At 32.3% G+C, this 21315-nt stretch overlaps 2 protein-coding genes across 2 annotated transcripts; one reads left to right on the forward strand and one right to left on the reverse strand.

Annotated features, from left to right (window-relative positions):
• The first annotated feature begins 1203 nt into the window (after positions 1-1203).
• LOC133192635 (uncharacterized) lies at positions 1204-2305 on the forward strand. Its single transcript, XM_061328632.1, has 2 exons — positions 1204-1653; positions 1742-2305. Exons 1-2 carry the CDS (start codon positions 1239-1241, stop codon positions 1837-1839), a joined length of 513 nt encoding a protein of 170 aa, XP_061184616.1. The 5' UTR covers positions 1204-1238; the 3' UTR covers positions 1840-2305.
• A 3311-nt stretch (positions 2306-5616) lies between these two features.
• LOC133192636 (uncharacterized) lies at positions 5617-10905 on the reverse strand. The gene is made up of 6 exons (XM_061328634.1): positions 10758-10905; positions 10431-10572; positions 10221-10328; positions 9995-10120; positions 8694-8810; positions 5617-5978 (listed from the first exon to the last, which is right to left on the reverse strand). Exons 2-6 carry the CDS (start codon positions 10546-10548, stop codon positions 5908-5910), a joined length of 540 nt encoding a protein of 179 aa, XP_061184618.1. The 5' UTR covers positions 10549-10572; positions 10758-10905; the 3' UTR covers positions 5617-5907.
• Between the last annotated feature and the right edge of the window lie 10410 nt (positions 10906-21315).

Genomic DNA, 21315 nt, shown 5'->3' on the forward strand with positions numbered 1-21315 from the left:
TACACCAAACTCTAACCATTTTGTCTCCAGAGCACCCAAGTTCTCATACGATAAAGAATGTGCCTTCTAGTTTACAGATAAGTTCTGTCTTCGGAAAAAAGTATACACAGTGTAAGTTTTCGTCTCAGAGTTAATTTGCTAATTAAAATATGGTCATTGATTGCAAATCAACTCAAGATTTCATCATAGTTAAACCCTAGCGCAAAATAAATCTTAATCTATTTATCAACTGATTTCAAATTCGAGTGGCAATCAATACCAATCAAAATCACTTAAGGTAATACACAACAGACAGGCCAAATTATTTATCAGGGACGTATATACTTAGTATATAGGTCCCTGGTTTTATATTTTGTTCTACGAAACAGAACATTATCTACTTTATACGACTTATAAGCGAGTTTATAGGGTGCGTTTGATATAAAAGAAACCTACTCTCCCATTTTTTCAAATACAGTGTAACAAACCTCTCTAAGGAGAATGTGAAATCATACATTCGTCATTAGAATGTTAAAAAATTACCATTTAATTTGATATATAACATTAATGTTTGTGAATGAAGGGACATAAATCTCAGTTAAATATGTTGTAATTAATATGTTAAGTAAAAGTAGAGCATGCATAGCTTGTGAATATCCAATCAATACGTAAACATGCTACACTTTAAATGGATCTTTTAAAAGAAAATAAATGTTTAAAATTTTAAGAAAATATAACACAGCATATTTGAAATGACATGGAAGTCGGAATATTTCAATATGAAGAAAATATATTTTGAAGTTTAAAGAAGATTCAATGACGAAAAAATAAAATATGTAATCGGTAAATGGCATTATGACCTCTAATCTCAAAATATGACCTTTAACTTTAAATATGCACAAAGATTGAAGACTATTTATATATGTATCCTAATACCGATAACAGTTCTCTACTAGCTCTAAAAGAAACAAAAGTTTCCCATGAAATAATGTAGAGCACGATTTTGTATTTTTTATCGGTACAATGAAAAGAACATGTATCCCCATTTCAGAATGCAAGAATTATACAGTTTGTGAATGAATTCTTGAGATTCTTCTATGCCTTGTAATTGTTCGTTTCCAAAATCCATCAAATTTTCATCCATGTTCAGTATATCGTACTATTGACTAAATTGATTCTGATAGTATTCTGCTTTTATAATCTAATGAATCATTACAGAATTAAAGGAGGACAGTTTTTGTGACTTTCGGTGAACAATCATGCCAGTAGACAAAAAGAAAATGAAAGACCTCCACATCAATCTCATATCAACCATAGCCCTAGACTACCTCGATCCCTCCATTAATAGTGGACACGATCACCAGAGGTTTTTGTTGAACTGCAGACGGTATCTTAAAACACCAAGAGAACAATCTATAAGAGATGTTGTCAAAGTATTGGATTGTTTTGAACAGAAAGGTCTTATGTCTCCGGGACACTACCACGTGTTAAAAGATGTGGTGAAAGACGTTAATGTACAAATTGTTGAACTAATTGAAGAAACAGAAGGAAAGATGGGCATTTCAGGGCGTGAAGGGGACTCATATAGTGATGAGGAACGATCAGACGACAGTAAACGCAGAAAAGACAAAGACAACAAAGCGTCTCAGGGTGGAAAAGCAGACGGTGCCTCAAGTAAGATCTTTTTCTAATTTTGAAAAAAATCTACCCACAAAAAATACATAGAATATCAACAATCTAACTGAATTGATTACAATTTCAGATGTTCACTACACATTCAATATTGGTGACATCGACGCTGGAGGAGGAGTAGTTGCCTTTGGGAATGCAGGGAATGCAAGGATAAAGCAAACGAAATAAGATTAAAAGTTCAACATTTGTAAATTTCCAAAAAGAGCATCAAACTTACGGATCAGGTCTATTCAATGCTTCTATTATTGATGTGAATCATAATAGATAGGATAACTCAGGGTGGTCATTGTTTAAGTCTCTCCAGTTGTATAATGTACTTACATGTATATTGAAATGGGTTTATATTCAGTTACAAGTTCTTTCCAGAATATCAAAAAATAGACTGAAAATGTTGGGTATTTATGATGGTTTAAAGATTTTGAGGAAGAAGTTTCTGTACATCATTGAGTATCATAGTAAACTACTTTACACTGTACTTGTTTATCAATGCAACAAAAACCTCCATTATATGTGTGTGTGTGTATGTTTTGTGTAAACTCTCCTTTGATTTGTAAAATATGAGCTTTGAAGATGAGAATTCTATCATTTTTAGATATTTCTTTTCGCTCACATTTTGAAATATCACTATTTTAAAAGGTAGTCTGGAAATCTGTATTTGCTTCAAAATGTTTTATTTTCTGAAAGTTATCATAAATTTAATCTAATTTTTTTTGTAAAGTCTTTTGTTTTATTTTGTTTTTGTTATACATTTTTTTTTGGTTGGTTGTATATGTATCTGTGGTTGTATGGGGAAATAATCTTTTCCTTTGAGAATTATTTCTAGTAATTTGAGAGCAATGTTCTTTCCCCCGCATGTGAGTTACAACAAGGTCTAAGATATCAAAATCAGAAATTCTAGATGGAAGAGTGTAAACAGAATAATCATTGAAACCATATTCTAAAATTAATGAGATTTCATTCTGTCTTCTTTTTTGTTTGTTTTGTTGTTTTAGTTGCAAAATGACAGAAATGCATCAAGCTGGCTGTTCATATATGCAAGAAAACTATAGAAATATTCTTTTCATAGATATATGTATGATAAATTTCAAGATGCAGCAAAAGAAATTTTATTGAGTCTGAACAATTAAATCATTGACTTGCATCTTTTGTCAGCATTATTTATATATGCAAATGTGAAAAGCATTTGTAATATGAGATCCAAGAATTAAACTCTAAATGTAGCATGCAAATCTGTATACCGTCATGACGAAATTAATAATTTTAGAGAAGGGCGGCTAAACTCCAAAGAGTGCATTCTTTTAGTTCAGTATTCAACATTTATAGCTAAACTACAAGTACTCATCTACAACACGTTCTAATATGCAGATCAAAGCATATGAAGTTGTAAAAGTATTATCCACACTGTATTGGTCTTCTGCAGTCACACACATGACCATATTCTGTCCCTTCTGCGCGTCATTCATCAAATTTAGAACATTTTCAACATCTTTTCTGAAATGGCTGAACCAGTTTCAACCATTTTGATGTGTAGGATCTATGTATGATGGCAAACAAAATTTTAATTTGAAGATTTTCGCCCCCCTGGGACCTTAGAAATGGGGCCAAAAAATTATAGTCTTACAAATTTTTTCTGCAATAATCCCGGGCATTTAGCAGAAAAAACTGTAAGATAGATAGATAATAAGAATTGGCACTCATTGTGAAGTTCATGACTGTAGATTAAGAGTTTAGGCTCCAGGATGGGGGAAATCAAAGATTTATTAAAAATACATTACTTCTGACTATATAGCAGGTAAACCAGTTTGCATAATTAAAAGAATGAGCAATATACCAATATTGTGAAAATCGTGTCCTCATGGTAAATGGTATACAAGATATACACAACAGCAGGTAACTAAATGTCAGTCAATTTCTATAGTATCCAATCTCAGGCTTAATTTCAGCTGATTGACAGGGGCCCACAGACCGGGTGTATGTGAAAGCGGTACTTATTTCTTCCCCCTAAAGGACCCAAGAGAGGGACCAAACTGGTATGGTATTTAAAGTTCATCAACTATGTCTATTTAAAAGCGCAGGAAACAAAACATTGGCCCCTCATTAAAAGATAAGAAGACCTAGACTTTGCAGTTGATTAGAGACAAACACAACAACTGAATGAGACAGAGAAAAAGAAACGGTTAAAAATCATTTACAAGAAAACAGAGTTAATGAAGGTCATGGCCAAAAAAGAGGAACTGCAACAATCGAAGAAGAAGATATTGAAGATGTCAACCAATTTACTTATCTTGGTAGTATCATGAACAATCTGGGGCACAGGCAAAGACATATAAGCCAGAATAAGCAAAGGAAGGCAGGCTTTTGCAATGTTTAAAAAAGTCTGGAAATCAGAATCATTATAAGAGAACACCAACATTAGAATATTTAACACCAATGTGAAATCTTCCTTTTTATGGAGTAGAAACCTATAAATTTAAAAAAGGCTGCAACTGGAAATCCAAACTTTCACAAGTGCTTGTGATACTTTTGCGGAATTTGGTGGCCAAAATCTAGAAAAACAAAAGGAGTCTCTTTTTATATGGACCAATTAAGATCAAGCCGTGGAACAGCTCAAAAGAACATGACAATGGGTAAGTCGCTCTCTAAGAAATACAGTCTCTAGAGTGGAATTCTTAGGGAAGTCGGAAAAGAAGTGTCTAAAAGAATCAGAAGATACTGGAACAATCTGCAACGAAGAAAAGAAAACATATCGCTCGAGGACGACTGTGATCGTCCTACAATGTATATATTTTACAAGAAACGATGATCATTAAGCCAACTATAAGTAAGCCAGTCATGTCTGAATATTTTTCCTTTACTCCCAGACATCTGCAATGGACCAAGTTTTCAAAGCAATGATAAACAATTAGTCTTCTGGTGGGACAACAATAGTTTGTTGAAAATTTGGAAAAAAATACTGTATTTTCGAAAAATTTCTTCTTTACTCCTGATTATCTAATAGACGAACTATTTGCATGTTTTTAAAGAGCAGTTAGCCCTCTTTCATCAGAGATTTCTGTAGAATTGCAGAATATATTTCCCTGTAATATCAGTGACAGTATAGGTTGTTAAAAGGTCACCATAGTGACAATGTTTCGAAAAAAGATTTAATTTCTGGAAACTAAGCAGTGAAAGTGTCACCAGTGTGATATTGTTTCGAGAAGAAAAAAATTATTTCTGGAAAGGAGACTATAAATGTCATCATAAAGTGATCTTGAGAGAACTCAAGTCTCAAAAGTTAAAATTCTTCTAGGTTTATCTGAACTGCCCAGCTTGGTTCAGCGAGAGTAACACTAATTGTCCAGAAATCCTTAGGGTTCAGTTATTCAAGCTCCATTGAACAGACCCTTACAAAAACGTATTATAGTTAACTACACATGTAGTTTACTATAGGTAACTATAGTAAATACCTTGATACTTTGATTTACTATGAAACTTTGCTTTAGATTTTTTGTAGGGATTTCGAAGTGTATAATCTCTTAAATAAGTAGTATTTCCATTCAACATAAAAAAAATGTGCATGCATGAAATGGAGAATATATACTACAACAATCTGAAATCCATAGTAAAATTACTTTGATTTACTATTGTGAAAACTTTTATTTACTATTAATAGTAAAAACTTGGTTACTATATAATAGTTAACTATAGTTACAGCTAACTATAGTATTTTTTGGTAGGGAATGCGTCCAAATTAGAATGAATTTTCTCCGATTCAGAGGTTATAAAACGACTCTGTATCAGGCTATGATGACTTGGCAGACAGCTGAATTAGATGAAATAGTAAAAATTAAAGAAGTTGAAATCATACTTTGTAGCTATAGATTGCAGTTGATAACCGGTTAACCGATGGTAATCGGTTATAAATTCTGTAATTCGTTAGTCGGAAAAAATAAATTAATGTGAATATTTGACCGAATTTCATGAAATTTACTTTTGGCATTTTTATAAAGATAAATTAATTTTCTAAACATTCTTCAATCAAAAGGGATTAAAATAAAGTTTTCACTCAATTTATATGACACACAGTCAGCAAAAAGATCTTTCTCTCTCTCTCTCTTTCTCTCTCTCTCTCCAAATATTTCAGTATACATGTATACGATTTCATCAAGTTAACAAGAACAATAACAGAAAATGTAACCAAAAACAAGACATAATGCTTATCTACAATAATGAGATGACAGGGAATTATATCACTTCTCAGTCCATGCACTTGTATGCATCTATCCAGCGTGTCGAGCGACATAGATCGCCTTCAGAACACAGAGACTCTACAAAATAAGAATTCTAATGAATAAATTATGTATACATATTTCTAAAATAGGTAGGAAAAACCTTAATTTAAATTTATTCTAAAATGCATTTTGTTAAAACTTAGTGCATACGGTATTTTTCCCCTCTTCTATAATTATATTTGATAGGACAGACCTGAGAATTAGACAATGGGGACAAATCAGAGACTGAAACTGGAGATCTTAACCATCATTAATTTTAAACATTGACAAATTGACAGAATAAACTGTCGTTGATTGCATATTTTAATCCAATTCAAATTCAGAACTGCCCAGTATTTGCATTTTGTGAGTGAAAGTGGATATTTTAAGACATTTTTTAAAGAAATCCCATTTGTAATAAATCATTTCTGTTTTGTAAGAATATAATTAATATTAAACGACAACACCCGCAGTAATGAATTCCATGTTTTTAAGCACATTACAAGTGTCTAACATAATTAAAGGTTTATTAATTTACTTAACTCTTTCATTTCGTTATGTTTAATTAATTACATGTCTAGACTAAAACCACAAAGTATGTTCATAAGTTGTTTACAAAAAATGTGTGAATACGTGGATAAACATCTTGAGCAACAAGCAAAGTTTATAAGCGTTGATCATGAGTAGAGTTTTTATAGTTATGGCCTCTAGAGAAATGTAATTCTTTTCTTTTTTAAAAAAAAATTCACGTTTTTGCTAAAAAAAAAAGCATACTAAACTATATATTAAATTAATCTTTAAATTTATTGCAGGTCCTTTGAGTACATTTTTTTTTGTTTTTGAGAATATTTTTTACACATGTATACTTATGATTTTAATCTTTTTTATATAATATAAAGAACAAAACCTCAAACTGATTTACGAAGAAAAAAATTTATTATAGAAAGGGTTATTCTTGTATTTTCTTTTTTAATCCTTTCGCTTTGAAGACTCTATATTAATAATTTTAGAAAGTTAAGAAACTTGTTGGGTTATTTCCTAACCCATTGACATATCTTTTCCATGGACATTTCCTTTTTGAGATCAGAAAGACAATCAATTCTATTTTTTTCTTTGTGATCGATGTAACGTCACAAGCTTTTATACCAGTAACCTATGGCAGTACCAACATTTGATACCTTTAAAGATAAACTGCTTTCTCTACATTTCATTTACAGTTTGAAAAGAGGGGAATATGAACTAACACTAAAATTGCCCAGCAATGTCTTTCTAATGATTTTTTCCCCCATCTTATTATGAAATAATGAAACTATTTCACTTACCTCTCTGTGATATAATTACTTTCGTTCATTAACTTATTTCTCCGATATCTGATAATTAAAACCTTTTTTAACTACAGTGTATTAACTATTTTTTCTTGTGTTTGGTAACTGAAACAAATCCTCACTTATGTTGAATTCCTTTTATCAACTAACTTCTGTGGAATCTGATGATTCCTTTTAACAACTAACTTCTCTGAGATTTAATTATTCCTTTTCATCAACTTTGATGATTCTTTTTATCAACTACCTTCTGAGGAATCTGATGACTCCTTTTATCAACTTACTTCTGTGAGATTTAATGATTCCTTTTATCAACTTATTTTCTGATATCCCAGGATTCTTCAATTATCAATTGACGTCTCTGTGACCTGGCAAATTATTTTTCCAACTTACTTCTGACGATTCCTTCTAACAAACTAATTTTTCTTAGACTTTTCTTTTATCAACTTATGTCTTAAAGTCCTGATGATTATTTTTGGCAACTTTCTTCTCCGAGGCCAGACGAATTCTTTTATCGATCAAATATGAAGATAACGAAAAGTAATCAAGCTCAAAGGTCCTTAGACAAATACAAATTGGGAGCAGAGCAAACACGGACCTCTAAAAAGATCAGAAGTGGGATCAGGTGCCATGGAGGAGTAAGCATCCCCTGCCGGCCGGTCACACCCGCCCTGTGCTCTTTGTCATGATCGGGAAAACGGAAAAAGCTGTAGACAATTCAATGTGTAAACAATGGCCTAACAATAAGTATGAAAACGTCAGTCAACATTTGACTTAATGATAGGTTGTATTTTCTGACAAGGCCATTGTATCGACCATGAAACTTGACTTGATGACTTTAAACGAGACGTGATATTCTTGTTTCATCAGCTTGTTTGTCAATAGCTTGCTTTGTTTTAGAAATTATTCGTACGTAGAGCATGCTCTTACATTTAGAATCAACTGGGAGAAATAAACCCCATATGCAGGTGATAACGTGTATTTCTACTTAATTAAAGGGAGTTGACGATAGAAAAGTTGAAGTCATCACATTTATCATAAAGTTTTGTAGTAAGGTTACCATTAACGTCTTTTTCCAGTAAAATATCCAAATTTGAAACACATGTGTCAGACTCTGTGGTATCTTATTTCAAGTTCACTGGGATATATCAACTCACTTCTCAGAGATCCGGCGATTCCTTTTATCAACTAACCTTTTCGAGATCTAGCGATTCTTTTCTCTGAGACCTAGTGATTCCTTTTAGAAACTTACTTACCTGGGACCTGGCGATTTCATTTTATCAATTTATTACTCTTAGATTCGGCGATTCCTTCTTTGATATCCGACGATTCCTTTTTATCTTTTTTACTTCTGGGATCTGATGATTTTTTTATCATCTTCTCTGAGACCTGGCGATTCCTTTTATTAACTAACTTTACCGAAATCTGATGACTGTTTTTATCAACTTACTTTTTTGAGATTTGATGATTCCTTTTCCCGTACACCTCATATGATGACACAAAAATCGGAGACCAAATGTATCTTTAAAGTCTGATGGAAAAACACACTTTCCATTGATTTTGCATCCTGTAAAGGGTAAGCATTATTTGTGAAGATCATTATCACATCATCTGCTACACCAACAACCGCGATGAGATTCACACCACGGGGGGGGGGAGGGGGGGGGGGAGGGGGGGGTCACGGTAAATGTATAAACCGCGTTGCCCGTACTGTACATAGTATACTTATCCTATTTTATTATCCTATTCCTACTTACCCTATTACTTATATATTACTGATCCTTACACCAGTTTGTTTCGCACGAGATTGGCATGATATATTTATATCATGTCAATCTTTTTTTTTCATTTGGATTTGATATATCATTAAGAACTTAATTCTGTATTTGATAAAAAAAAAAGAAAAGGTTTTAAAGATTATAATGTATATAAATTGTCAAAGAGGCCAAAGTGATGAATTTCCCTTTAGAAAATTAGAAAAAAGAAGAATGATAACAATAAAGCATTAAGCAGCTATAAATGGAAAGTTCTGCCCACTAAATACTTGGTTTCTTGATTCTTATTTGCAAAATGAATATCCAAAAGAATCTTATTGCTTCTAAGAATGTTCTGTAATTATTATATTTGTTGCACATGTTCAAAAGATCAAGAAAGCGGATCTTTCTCGCTCAAAACAAGATTCTATGAGAAGACACGCATAATTTAAGCTTTTTTTTCAAATAATATGTATATAAATTAATATTATTCAAATCGTTTTAAAAAAGGATATGAAAATTTAAAAATGATCATAAATCATAATTAATAGTTAATCATGAGATAATTAACTGAAATATATTTCATTTTAGTTGAGAACTTTGTGTGTCAGATGGTGTGTTTCCCTAGTACAATGTGGTATCATACGCATAACATAAAATGATCTGCGTTTATAATATACATAATAATCGATTATGATACATCAAATCAGTTAAATGAAATATTGCTCATCAAATCTAACGTTTTAATTTATTGATCACGATTTTCCAAACGGTTAAAAGCAGATGATAAAAAAGACGACTTGAAGTTCGATTTGTTTTTAGGGCATTTAATCCAAATGAGTGAATGAATGAATTTCTTGCAGTACCAGAACATCTAGATATTACTATCCGTAGCCAAGTATGCTTACATGCTTAGCTTGCATACCTAGTAAAAAGGTGTTCCATATACACTTCAAAGAAAATCTATTTGGGCATCAGAGACAATATGTGAGCTTACCTTTAGTGTGTGTCATGCTGTATCCCTTACGGTCGACAAAACATGCTGACATAATACAAGTTGTTTGGTCAATGTGTGATTCTCCAGGAAAACATTTGAATGTCCTTGATGTAATTTTTGCACACGCTACAAGAATTGAAAAAAAGACATACGAAGATTACACATAGATTCAATTCTCATACTAGCTAAAATTAGAATAAATGTCTTGTTATCCCAGACCACTGACCCTCATTAGATTTTTGGAATTTATTTCCGAAACATTTCAAGATTTGGCAAGATCCCTTCATGGCCACTGACTTCCCGTCAGGAATGATTCGTCCCTCGTACAAACAACCTTTCTCCACAAAAATACACAATTAAAATCCATATCAATTATTAACAGTTCTATTAAACAATGCTAAATCAAACTTTTTTCTGTACATAAAAACATACTTACCAGTTCTGTCCATAGTTGTCTGGGATTTGTCGTGGAATACACTGTATGGTGTTACTTCTCCAAAATATCCAAAAATGGTCAAAAAGTACACTACAAATGTATCAGAGATCTTCTGCATTGTCGTTGGTGTTTCGATAAAAATCTAGAAAAAGAATACATGTACATGTAGTTGTCTGATAATTGTAAATAAAATTACCTTATTCGAAGTAAGCTTTATGGTGTTAATTCATAACATCCATTGTTGCAATAGGGTGTTAAGATTTGCATTTTAATTCCCTCATACAAAAGTTGACAGCATATTTTGAAGCATTTTTCAAATTGGCTTACCTAAGAGAATCCAATATATGCTGTCGTTTGAAGGAAATCTCTCAGACTTAAATATAACTCCGATATGACATCACTCAAGGACAAGTAAACGTACCTGACAACTTCATAACAAGCAGCGGAAACTCTTAAATCAGTCAAAGATGGAGATAATTACATTTCCGAAATATGACTTTACGAAGACCACCGGAAAATAATAGGTAATCTCCATAATTTCCTATATCATACTTGAATTCAATACACTACTAGTACATGTATCTAAATACAGAGATATATATATTCTGCAATGCTGTATCCATTAACGAAATGTTTCTTTGCAAAAAAAAAAAAAAAAAAAAAAAAAAAGGAAAGCATCTTTACTTTTTTGTTGTTTTTAATATTTGTCCAGCAGAGCTGCCATGCTCTGTTAAACTTAAAAGTAATTGTTGTCACTTCAATTTTCAACAGGCATGTTGGACTAAGCATACAATTAAATTGACTTTTAGTGCGTGACCGTGACAACTATAGTAAAAATTAATTTAATTAATGATGTGCAATTTCATACACATTGACAACGTCATTTATTAGGTGGCGTTAAAGTCATTAATTTTACATATTATGTCACTCTTTCAGTGATAAACTACGGACAAAAACTGCCTTAATTGATGTTTATAGTCCCTTTATGGTATTGTTAAAGATTAACAGTGACAAAAGGGGAAAAAAACATGATTTTTTTTAAAACTGCACAATAAATAAACATCTTCGTAAATGTCTGGAAAAATGTTTGTGGTCAAACATTTTTTTTTTTTTGCGGAAAAACTAGATTCTAAATTCTGTTGCGTCAGAAGTCAAAGATCAAGGTGTGCATGTACTTCTATTCATTAAATGATCATTTTTAAATTATAGGGTTGTTTTCAAAGGTTTGAAAACAACAATTTGAGGATTTTAAACATTTTTTGCTGTTAATAAATGATATGAAACAGAAGACCGATAGGACACAGGCTTATCTGAATCACCGTCCTTCCGTGACATATTGAGTCTGTACACGTAGCTAATTAAGACACTTATTGTGGACAATCACATTTTAAAGTTCATGATTTCAACAATTCTAATTTTTGGTATATTGAGGTTTAATGTCAACTTTACAGGTTGTGCCCTCTCATTCTCGACCTCGTCAGTGTCGATATATTTCTGTAAAAACTTTTTGCTCAATTATGGCTCCAACTCAGCTCCTGAAGTCATTCTTTGAACAAACTTGAATCTACATGTACATTACATGCACATTACATGGAGATACATGCATATCGATGCTTTACGATATGATTAGCTGTGGCCCTGCTGAAGAATCTTTTATTTAGATTTTTATCATGTTTGTATATTTTTCCAAAATTACTTAAATCCATCCAGCGACCCTCCTTAGCGACCATGCTTGAACAAAAGTAATTCTACATTAAATGAAGATGCATAGATATTCATATGACATGTCTAAGTAACATGTGTAGAAAATTAGACGTATATCAATTGTTGAAAGCCAATATATCATCGATGTCACTTTAATTTCAATATAAATCTATCTAATGCTCATCATTAAGTCCATTAAAAAACGTTAATGCTGATATTACATAAAACTTACAAAACATGAAAACGTGTATTTATATAATAAACTTCAATTTATAGAATACAAATTTTGTTAATATTAAAAAAATTGAAGAGAAATTTGTTATTTTTAAATGAAGGCAATGTTTGAACTGTGTATTTAATTAATTACATTTTGAAATTAACTATAAAAAAGCTATTGTAATTCATTGAATTTCTTTTTCAAAGCAATATGTCCTATACTTGACTCAAATTTGAAATCTTGTTTCAAAAGGAATCTTCTTCGTTAGTTGTTTATTCTTTATTTCACGCTCATTTATCAAAAGGAAAATTAATAAGATGACTCAATAAATATAATAAATGTATCAATGACACAAAATAAACTTCAAACCTGTCTTCTTAAATCAATTGTGCTATTGATCAAGGTTTTGTCTTTTTGTATGTATAATTCTCAGTTAATTCGAATTCTGCATAAAAGATTTTAAGTCATTAAGTAAATTAAGTGTAAGAAGGGGAGCAATTAATTATTTTCAATATTTGAATAACAAATTTATTTATTTCTACTTCCTTGATTTGTAATCAGACAGAACTGTTATTCGGGAGAATGTCTACAAGGATTCAATTCATCCCAGAAATTCTTTGCGTGAAACATTTAGTGCTTGTTGTTATGTGGGAATTTTTAAGATTTCGTTTGTTTGCTAATTTTTCATATTTAAAACAACTTTGTGTAATTTTGTGTTTTGCAATCCAATTTTTTTTAAAATATCAACTTGAATTTCAATATAAATCGAAAAATATTATAATTCCCAAGAATCTAAACTGCATCTGTGATGCATCATAAACGTCTCATATTCAATGCTTTATATTGAATGTTATTCACTTGTAAAGGTCTACATATTCATTGTTTGATCTACACGTATATTTGCTCGATATCAGAAGGATTCATACCTTCAATGTTGTTACTACATACAGTTTTTGATCATAATATTACAAATTTTAAAAATACGGAGATAACGAACAGTATTCAAGCCCAAAAGTCCATTCAAACAATACAAATCAGGAGCAAAGCAAACATCAAAAATGAGATCAGGTGCCACGGAGGAGTGAGCATCCCCAGCTCATTGTCATGATCGGGAAAACGGAAAAAGCTGTGGACAATTCAGTGTGTAAATAATGGCCTAACAATAAGTATGAAAATTTCAGTTAACATTCGACTTCATGATAGATTGTACTTGCTGACAAGGTCATTGTATCGACCATAAAACTTGACTTTATGACTTTAAACGAGACGTGATATTCTTGTTTCATCAGCTTGTTTGTCAATAGCTTGCCTCGTTTTAGAAATTAATCGTACGTAGAGCATGCTCTTGTGTGTCGAATCAACTGAAAGACATAAACCCCAGATGCAGGTGATAAGGGTATATTGCTTCATATGTAAAGGAAGTTGAAGATTGAAAAGTTAAAATCCTGATGACCAAAGCTTGGTTGTTAGGTTAGCATTAACGTCTTTTTTCTAGTAAAAATATCCGAACATGAAACAGATGTATCACACTATGTGGTATCTTTTATTTCAAGCTCACTGGGATATATCAAGTCGACATATGAATGGAAGTAACTATTGTTAATTATGTTCCCCAAACGGAGTTTGGGAACATATTGTTTTTACTCTGTTTCTTATTATTATTATTATTATTAAGGTCTTCCGTTTCAGACGGAAGACCTTATAGTGATTCTACTGTTTATTATTATTATTATTATTTTCCCGTTTTTTGTCCAAGCGATTTCTCAGAGATGGCTCAATGGATTTTCTTGAAACTTTCAGGGATTATGACAAATTAAATAAACTAAAAACATTTTGAAGGATTTTGCAAAATCCACTTCCGGTCGTCAGATATGTCCGATTTCCGTTTTTTCAAAAGAGTTCATGTCCGGACGTTTTCTCAGAAACGGTAAAAGATTAAGACACCAAACTTTCAGGGATTATAGATCATGACAAGTACGTTTGTAGAACATGTTTAAATCCGTGAGTCGTCACTTCCGGTCGTCACAGGAAATGATCAAATAAATCGAAAATTTCAACTTTTCTTATTTTAATTAAATCTTGCATCACATTATTGCATCTGTTTTGCAGTTTCGAAATATGTTGGTTCCACCAGAAACAGAAACGTCAACTTCCGGTTATAAGCGAAAAACTACATAATTTGAGTATTTCAATTTCCCATAAATATCGCTTATAGATGAAGTATGTGAAATGATTTTAAGATATGTTATTTAGACTGCAAATGTCTAGAGTAACGTCAAATATCTTGGTAAAATTCACTTCCGGTCGCGTGTTTTACTGTCCGCAAAATAAGAACTTGTCAAAGTGAGATCTCAGAAACGGTAAGAGATTAAGACACCAAACTTATGTAAGTAATAGAACTTAATGAGTAGGCAAAATCTTTTGGGTTAATAGCGTCAGCCGTCACTTCCGGTCGTTACAGGAAGTGATCAAAGAAATCAAAAATTTAAACTTTTCTCTTTTGAAATAAAACTTGCATCATATAATTGTATTTCTTTCACAGTTTCAATATGTGTTGGTCTCACTGGAAACAAAAAACGACAACTTCCGGTTATAAGAGAGAAACTATGTAATTGGTATTTTTAACTTTCCCAAAAATATCACTATTGATAAAGTTTTTGAAATGATTTTTACATATGTTATTGAGACTACAATTGTTTAGTGTGAAGTCAACAATCTTAGGAAAATGCACTTCCGGTCGCGTGTTTTTCTGTCCTCAAATTGAGATTTTGTTCACCTAATTGCTCAAAAACAGTACATGACTGAAGTCTAAAACTTTCAGAACTGATAGTCAGTCCTCAGTTTATCTACATCATGTGAAAATCGTACGTTGCCGTCACTTCCGGTCGTGACTGGAAGCGACGAAAGAAAGTGGATTTTTAAAGGTTTTTTTTTCTTTTTACAGAAATGTTTGGCTAATGCGGATGTTAGATAGACCATAACCATGCAATTTATTTTCAGCGGAAGTGCCAACCAAAAAACCGGAAGTTGTCTCAAACATGAGTAGTTTTTCATGGAAACTTTTAGGGAGGATCAGATATGAATAATTTAAGTGTAGAATGAACATTTTATTCGTTTGGAGTACTTTTGTTCACGACGAAGTACATAAAGAAAACAGGAAAGTATATCCGTTTGTTTTTATTTGTATTTACATATCTTTGGAAGCCTTGAGATAACTTTTGTTAATTATTTAGAGTAATTCTGTTGACAAGATTGTGTTTTGTTTTTTTTTTCTCGAAGAAGTCAAGAAAACGGAAGACCTGTTATTGCCTAGGCAATAAGTATCTAGTTATTATTATTAAGGTCTTCCGTTTCAGTCGGAAGACCTTATAGTGATTGTACTGTTTATTATTATTATTATTATTATTTTTTTCCCATTTTTTGTCCAAGCCATTTCTCAGAGATGGCTCGATGGATTTTCTTGAAACTTTCAGGGATTATGTAAAATTAAAAAAACTAAAAACATTTTTAAGGATTTTGCAAAATTCACTTCCGGTCGTCAGATATGTCCGATTTCCGTTTTTTCAAAAGATTTCATGTCCGGACGTTTTCTTAGAAACGGTAAAAGATTAAGACACCAAACTTTCAGGGATTATAGACCATGACAAGTAGATTTGTGGAATATGTTTAAATCCGTCAGCCGTCACTTCCGGTCGTCACAGGAAGTGATAAAAGAAATCGAAAATTTCAACTTTTCTGTTTTTAATTAAATCTTGCATCACATTATTGCATCTGTTTTGCAGTTTCGAAATATGTTGGTCCCACCGGAAACAGAAACGTCAACTTCCGGTTATAAGCGAAAAACTACATAATTTGAGCATTTTACTTTTCCATAAATATCGCTTATAGATGAAGTATTTGAAATGATTTTTAGATATGTTATTTAGACTGCAAATGTCTAGAGTAACGTCAAATATCTTGGTAAAATTCACTTCCGGTCGCGTGTTTTACTGTCCGCAAATTAAGAACTTGTCAAAGTGAGATCTCAAAAACAGTAAGAGATTAAGACACCAAACTTATATGAGTAATAGAACTTAATGAGAAGGCAAAACCATTTGGGTTAATAGCGTCAGCCGTCACTTCCGGTCGTTACAGGAAGTGATCAAAGAAATCAAAAATTTAAACTTTTCTCTTTTGAAATAAAACTTGCATCATATAATTGAATCTCTTTCACAGTTTCTATATGTGTTAGTCTCACTGGAAACAAAAAACGACAACTTCCGGTTATAAGAGAGAAACTATGTAATTGGTATTTTTAACTTTCCCAAAAATATCACTTATTGATAAAGTTTTTGAAATAATTTTTACATATGTTATTGAGACTGCAATTGTCTAGTGTGAAGTCAACCATCTTAGAAAAATGCACTTCCGGTCGCGTGTTTTTCTGTCCTCAAATTGAGATTTTGTTTACCTAATTGCTCAAAAACAGTACATGACTGAAGTCTAAAACTTTCAGAACTGATAGTCAGTCCTCAGTTTATCTACATCATGTAAAAATCGTACGTTGCCGTCACTTCCGGTCGTGACAGGAAGCGATGCAAAAAAGTGAATTTTTAAAGTTTTTTTCTTTTTACAGAAATGTTTGGCTAATGCAGATGTTAGATAGACCATGACCATGCAAATTATTTTCTTCGGAAGTGCCAACAAAAAAAAACAGAAGTTGTCTCAAACATGAGTAGTTTTTCATGGAAACGCTTAGGGATGATCAGTTGTTAATAATTTAGGTGTTGAATGAAAATTTTATTCGTTTGGATCACTTTCGTTCAGGACGAAGTATATAAAGGAAACAGAAAAGTAATTCCGTTTCTTTTTATCTGTATTAACATATCTTTGGAAGCCTTGAGATAACATTTGTTAATTATTTAGAGTAATCTTATTGAGAAGATTGTGGGTTTTTTTTTTCAAAGAAGTCAAGAAAACGGAAGACCTGTTATTGCCTAGGCAATAAGTATCTAGTATTCTTAATATTATTGTATAGACGAAATTTGTTAAAGGACTATGTCCGCTCCATTTCTCCAGAACAGCTTAAGATATGAAAGTTAACTTTGTCAGATATCATAGATAATGACTTGTAGATGTCACCATGAATATTCTTTCCGTCGTCAATACTTCCGGTCGTCACAGAAATTGGATTAAAAAGTCGATTTTTTTTCTATTTTTTCGTCTTTCGAACTTCTATTTTCTGTAATATTCATAGGGTATGTAAAGACCCCTCTTTGAAGATTTTACGTATTACCAGTTTCTTGATAGGATTAAGAAGGAATTAAATATCTTTAAATATCTTAGAATTTCCGAAAACGTAGGACCAACGTTTCTTAAACACTACAAAATATTGATTTTTCCCCCGTATATATAGTTTGCGGGGACTGCTCAGTGCTTATTCACGTAGGAAGTGGTGTAGAGTTAACACCTTCCAGGTGATTGGGATAGGCCAGAAAAACCTTCCCGTTGCCATGGAAACGAGTTTATATTAAATAAAAACGGTTGTATATGATATGTGTGTGCATTTTATTCGCCCCTATTTTATGTCAACTGTAGAAGACATTGCCATCTTTACCCCCCCCCCTTTTCTCTTTTTCGCTTTTATGTTTTGCATTCTTTATAAAATGACCTTGACTTTCATATCACAAGCAACTCTTCTTGACGTTTTCAAAATTATAAGCCTTAATTCTTTCTACAAAATAATGCTAATTTACATGTTTATGTTCAAGATCCCCCCCCCCTTCCTCGAAGCAACCAGGTAGAATACACAGATATAAAATTCACAACTTATAAGGAACTTCTTAAGAGTTTTATTAATAAAATTCGGTTCCCCTGATGTGATTTGACATTTTGCTACCATTCCTTCTTCTTCTGTTTTGTCTATAGAATTTATAATTATTTTATTTAGAATTAATTTATCTTTAGAAAGTAGTGATTGTCAGCTGCATTCATTAGCATTTCGCGTTTTCTTCTATATCTATTACTTGCATATTAATAATTTCATTAAATAATATTTAAAAGTATTAAAACTTCATTTCTATTAAATTTTATTCATTTGTAAATCCTTGGATCCGCTCCTGCAGGTGCGCGAAAGCCTCATCACTACTGTAAACAAATTATTCATCACGCCGAAAATGTTCATGATTCCGCTAAACTAAGAAAGTTTACACATAGTTTTTCATCTCATAAACAACCATCAGCCCTGTCCAATGCAGAAATGCTCGAATTGAAGGGGAAATTTCAGGAATTGTTTTGCGTCAGCCATGCTTTGACGTGAACCTTACACCGCATTCTGTTATTAGGTCTTCCGTTTTCAACGGAAGACCTATAGTGATTCTACTGTTTCTTATTATTATTATTCTTATTCTTATTTTTTTGACTTTCTAATTTTGTGCACGCGATTTCTCGAAGACTATTGGATGGATTTACATGAAATTTTCATGAAAAGTGTGTTGTAACATGAAATTGATCTATCTGAGAGATTTTTTGGAAATTCCCTTCCGGTGCTAAGTTACAGACCATTTTCTGATTTCAAAATGACATTTTGTCCGCGGATAATCTCAAGAACGACAAGAGATATCAATGTCAAACTTTCAGGGATTATAGTTCGTGATAGGTACTAGCCGGGTCGCTACTTTTCGTTCGTCGTCGGCACTTCCGGTCGCCTACGGAAGTGATCAAAGAAATCGTAAAATTTCAACTTTCCTTTTTTAAATCAATACTCACATCACATTATTGGATCTCTTTTGTAGTTTCGATATATGTTGATCCCACCGGAAACAAAAACGTCAACTTCCGGTTATAAGAGAAAAACTACATAATTTGAGTATTTTTCTTTCCCATTAATATCTTTTGTAGATAAAGTATTTGAAATGAATTTTAATTATGTTATTCAGACTACAAATTTCTAGAGTAACGTCAAATATCTTTGTAAAATTCACTTCCGGTCACGTGTTTTCCTGTCCTCAAAATGAGAAGTTGTGTGAGCAAGATCTCGGAAACGGTAAGAGATTATGACACCAAACTTTTATGAGCAACAGACCTTAAGATGTAGGCAAAACCATTTGGGTTAAGAGCGTCAGTCGACACTTCCGGTCGTCACAGGAAGTGATCAAAGAAATCGAAAATTTCAACTTTTCTTTTTTTAATTGAAAATTGCACCACTTTATTGCATCTTTTTCGGAGATTCGAAAGATGTTCGTCCCATCGGAAACAAACACGACAACTTCCGGTTAGAAGAGAAAAACTAAATAATTTGAGTTTTTTAATTTCCCGTAAATATTCTTTATAGATAAAGTATTTGAAATGAATTTTAAATGTGCTATTCAGAGTGCAAATGTCTAGAGTAACCTTAAATATTTTTTTCAAAAATTCACTTCCGGTCGCGTGTTTTCCTGTCCTCAAAATGAGAAGTCTGAGCGAGATCTCAGAAACAGGTAAAAGATTAAAACACCAAAATTTTAAGAGTATTGGACGTTGAGGGGTAGGTGAAACCATTTGGGTTAAACGCGTCAGTCGTCACTTCCGCTTCTCACAGGAAGTGTTCAAAGAAATAAAAAAAAAATTAACTTTTCTTTTTTAAATTAAAACTTACATGACTTTATTGCATCTCTTTTGCTGTTTTTAAATATGTTAGATTCCACCGGAAACAAAAACGTCAACTTCCGGTTTTAGGAGATAAACTACGTTATTCTTATATTTAAATTTCTCATAAATATCGCTTATCGATAAAGTACCTGAAATGATTTTATGCATGTTGTAGATACTGCAAATGTCTAGAGAAAAGTCCGAGATTTTTATAAAATTCACTTCCGGTTGTGTGTTTACCTGTTCTCAAAATTAGAATTTGCTCCCACAATATTGTTCGGCAACAGTAAACGACTGAGGACTAAAACTTCAGGACTGATATTCAGTCATCAGTTTATTTGAATCGTGAGAAAATCTTGCATCGTTGTTACTTCCGGTCGTGAAAGGAAGTGATGTATAAAAGTGAATGGTTAATGGTTAGCACTTTGGGTTTTCACGCTGACGATTAGGGTTAAACCTCCAGAGTGTCTGAATTTCTTTTATCACTTTTTCATCTTGAATTTTCGTTTTTATTTTCAGAATCGGACGGAAGACCTCTCATTGCTCGCAATGAGTTTCTAGTTATTCTTCTTTTTTCTTCTTATTTCTTCTCCGGTACTTTTTTGTCCGCGAGTGTTCTCGGAAACTGCTCAACCAATTGAGTTAAAACCTTTTTAGGGTTAATAGGCATGTTATGTAGATTTGCGGAACAAAGGTCATTTTGCGCGCACGTGCATGCACGTGCGTGCGCGTGCAATGGGTAAAATGACCAATATACTTGATATAGCTGTAATTTTTATATTTTTTGGTGAAATGCTTTGATACTCAGAATATAAGGATATATTAAAAGTGTGAACAAGATGACATGGTCAACATGCACATGCATGCGCGTGCTCGCACGCGCAAAGCGTAAAAAGACCAATTTACTTGATAATATCGTAACTTTTATACTTTTTGATGAAATGCTTTGATACTCAAAATATTTATATATTATATAGAAAGAGTAGACAAGATGACATGGTCATCATGCACATGCATGCATATGCATGCACGTGCGCGCGCGTGCAATGTGTTAAATGACTAATATAATTAATATAGCCGTAATTTTTATATTTTTTGATGAAAAGCTTTGATATTAAGAATATATATATATATATTAAAAGTGTAGACAAGATGATTTGGCCATGATGCACATGCATGCACATGCGCGCGCGTGCAATGTGTTAAATGACCAATATACTTAATATAGCCGTAACTTTTATATTTTTTGATGAAAAGCTTTGATACTATGAATTAACAGACATATTATAAGTGTACACAAAATGGCATGGTCATTATGAACATGCATGCATGTGCGCGTGCGCGCAATGCTAAGAT

The sequence above is a fragment of the Saccostrea echinata genome, unplaced genomic scaffold (assembly GCF_033153115.1).
Source record: "Saccostrea echinata isolate AGI-Se365-2 ecotype Australia unplaced genomic scaffold, CSIRO_AGI_Sech_v1 ptg000025l, whole genome shotgun sequence".
Lineage (NCBI taxonomy): Eukaryota > Metazoa > Mollusca > Bivalvia > Ostreida > Ostreidae > Saccostrea > Saccostrea echinata.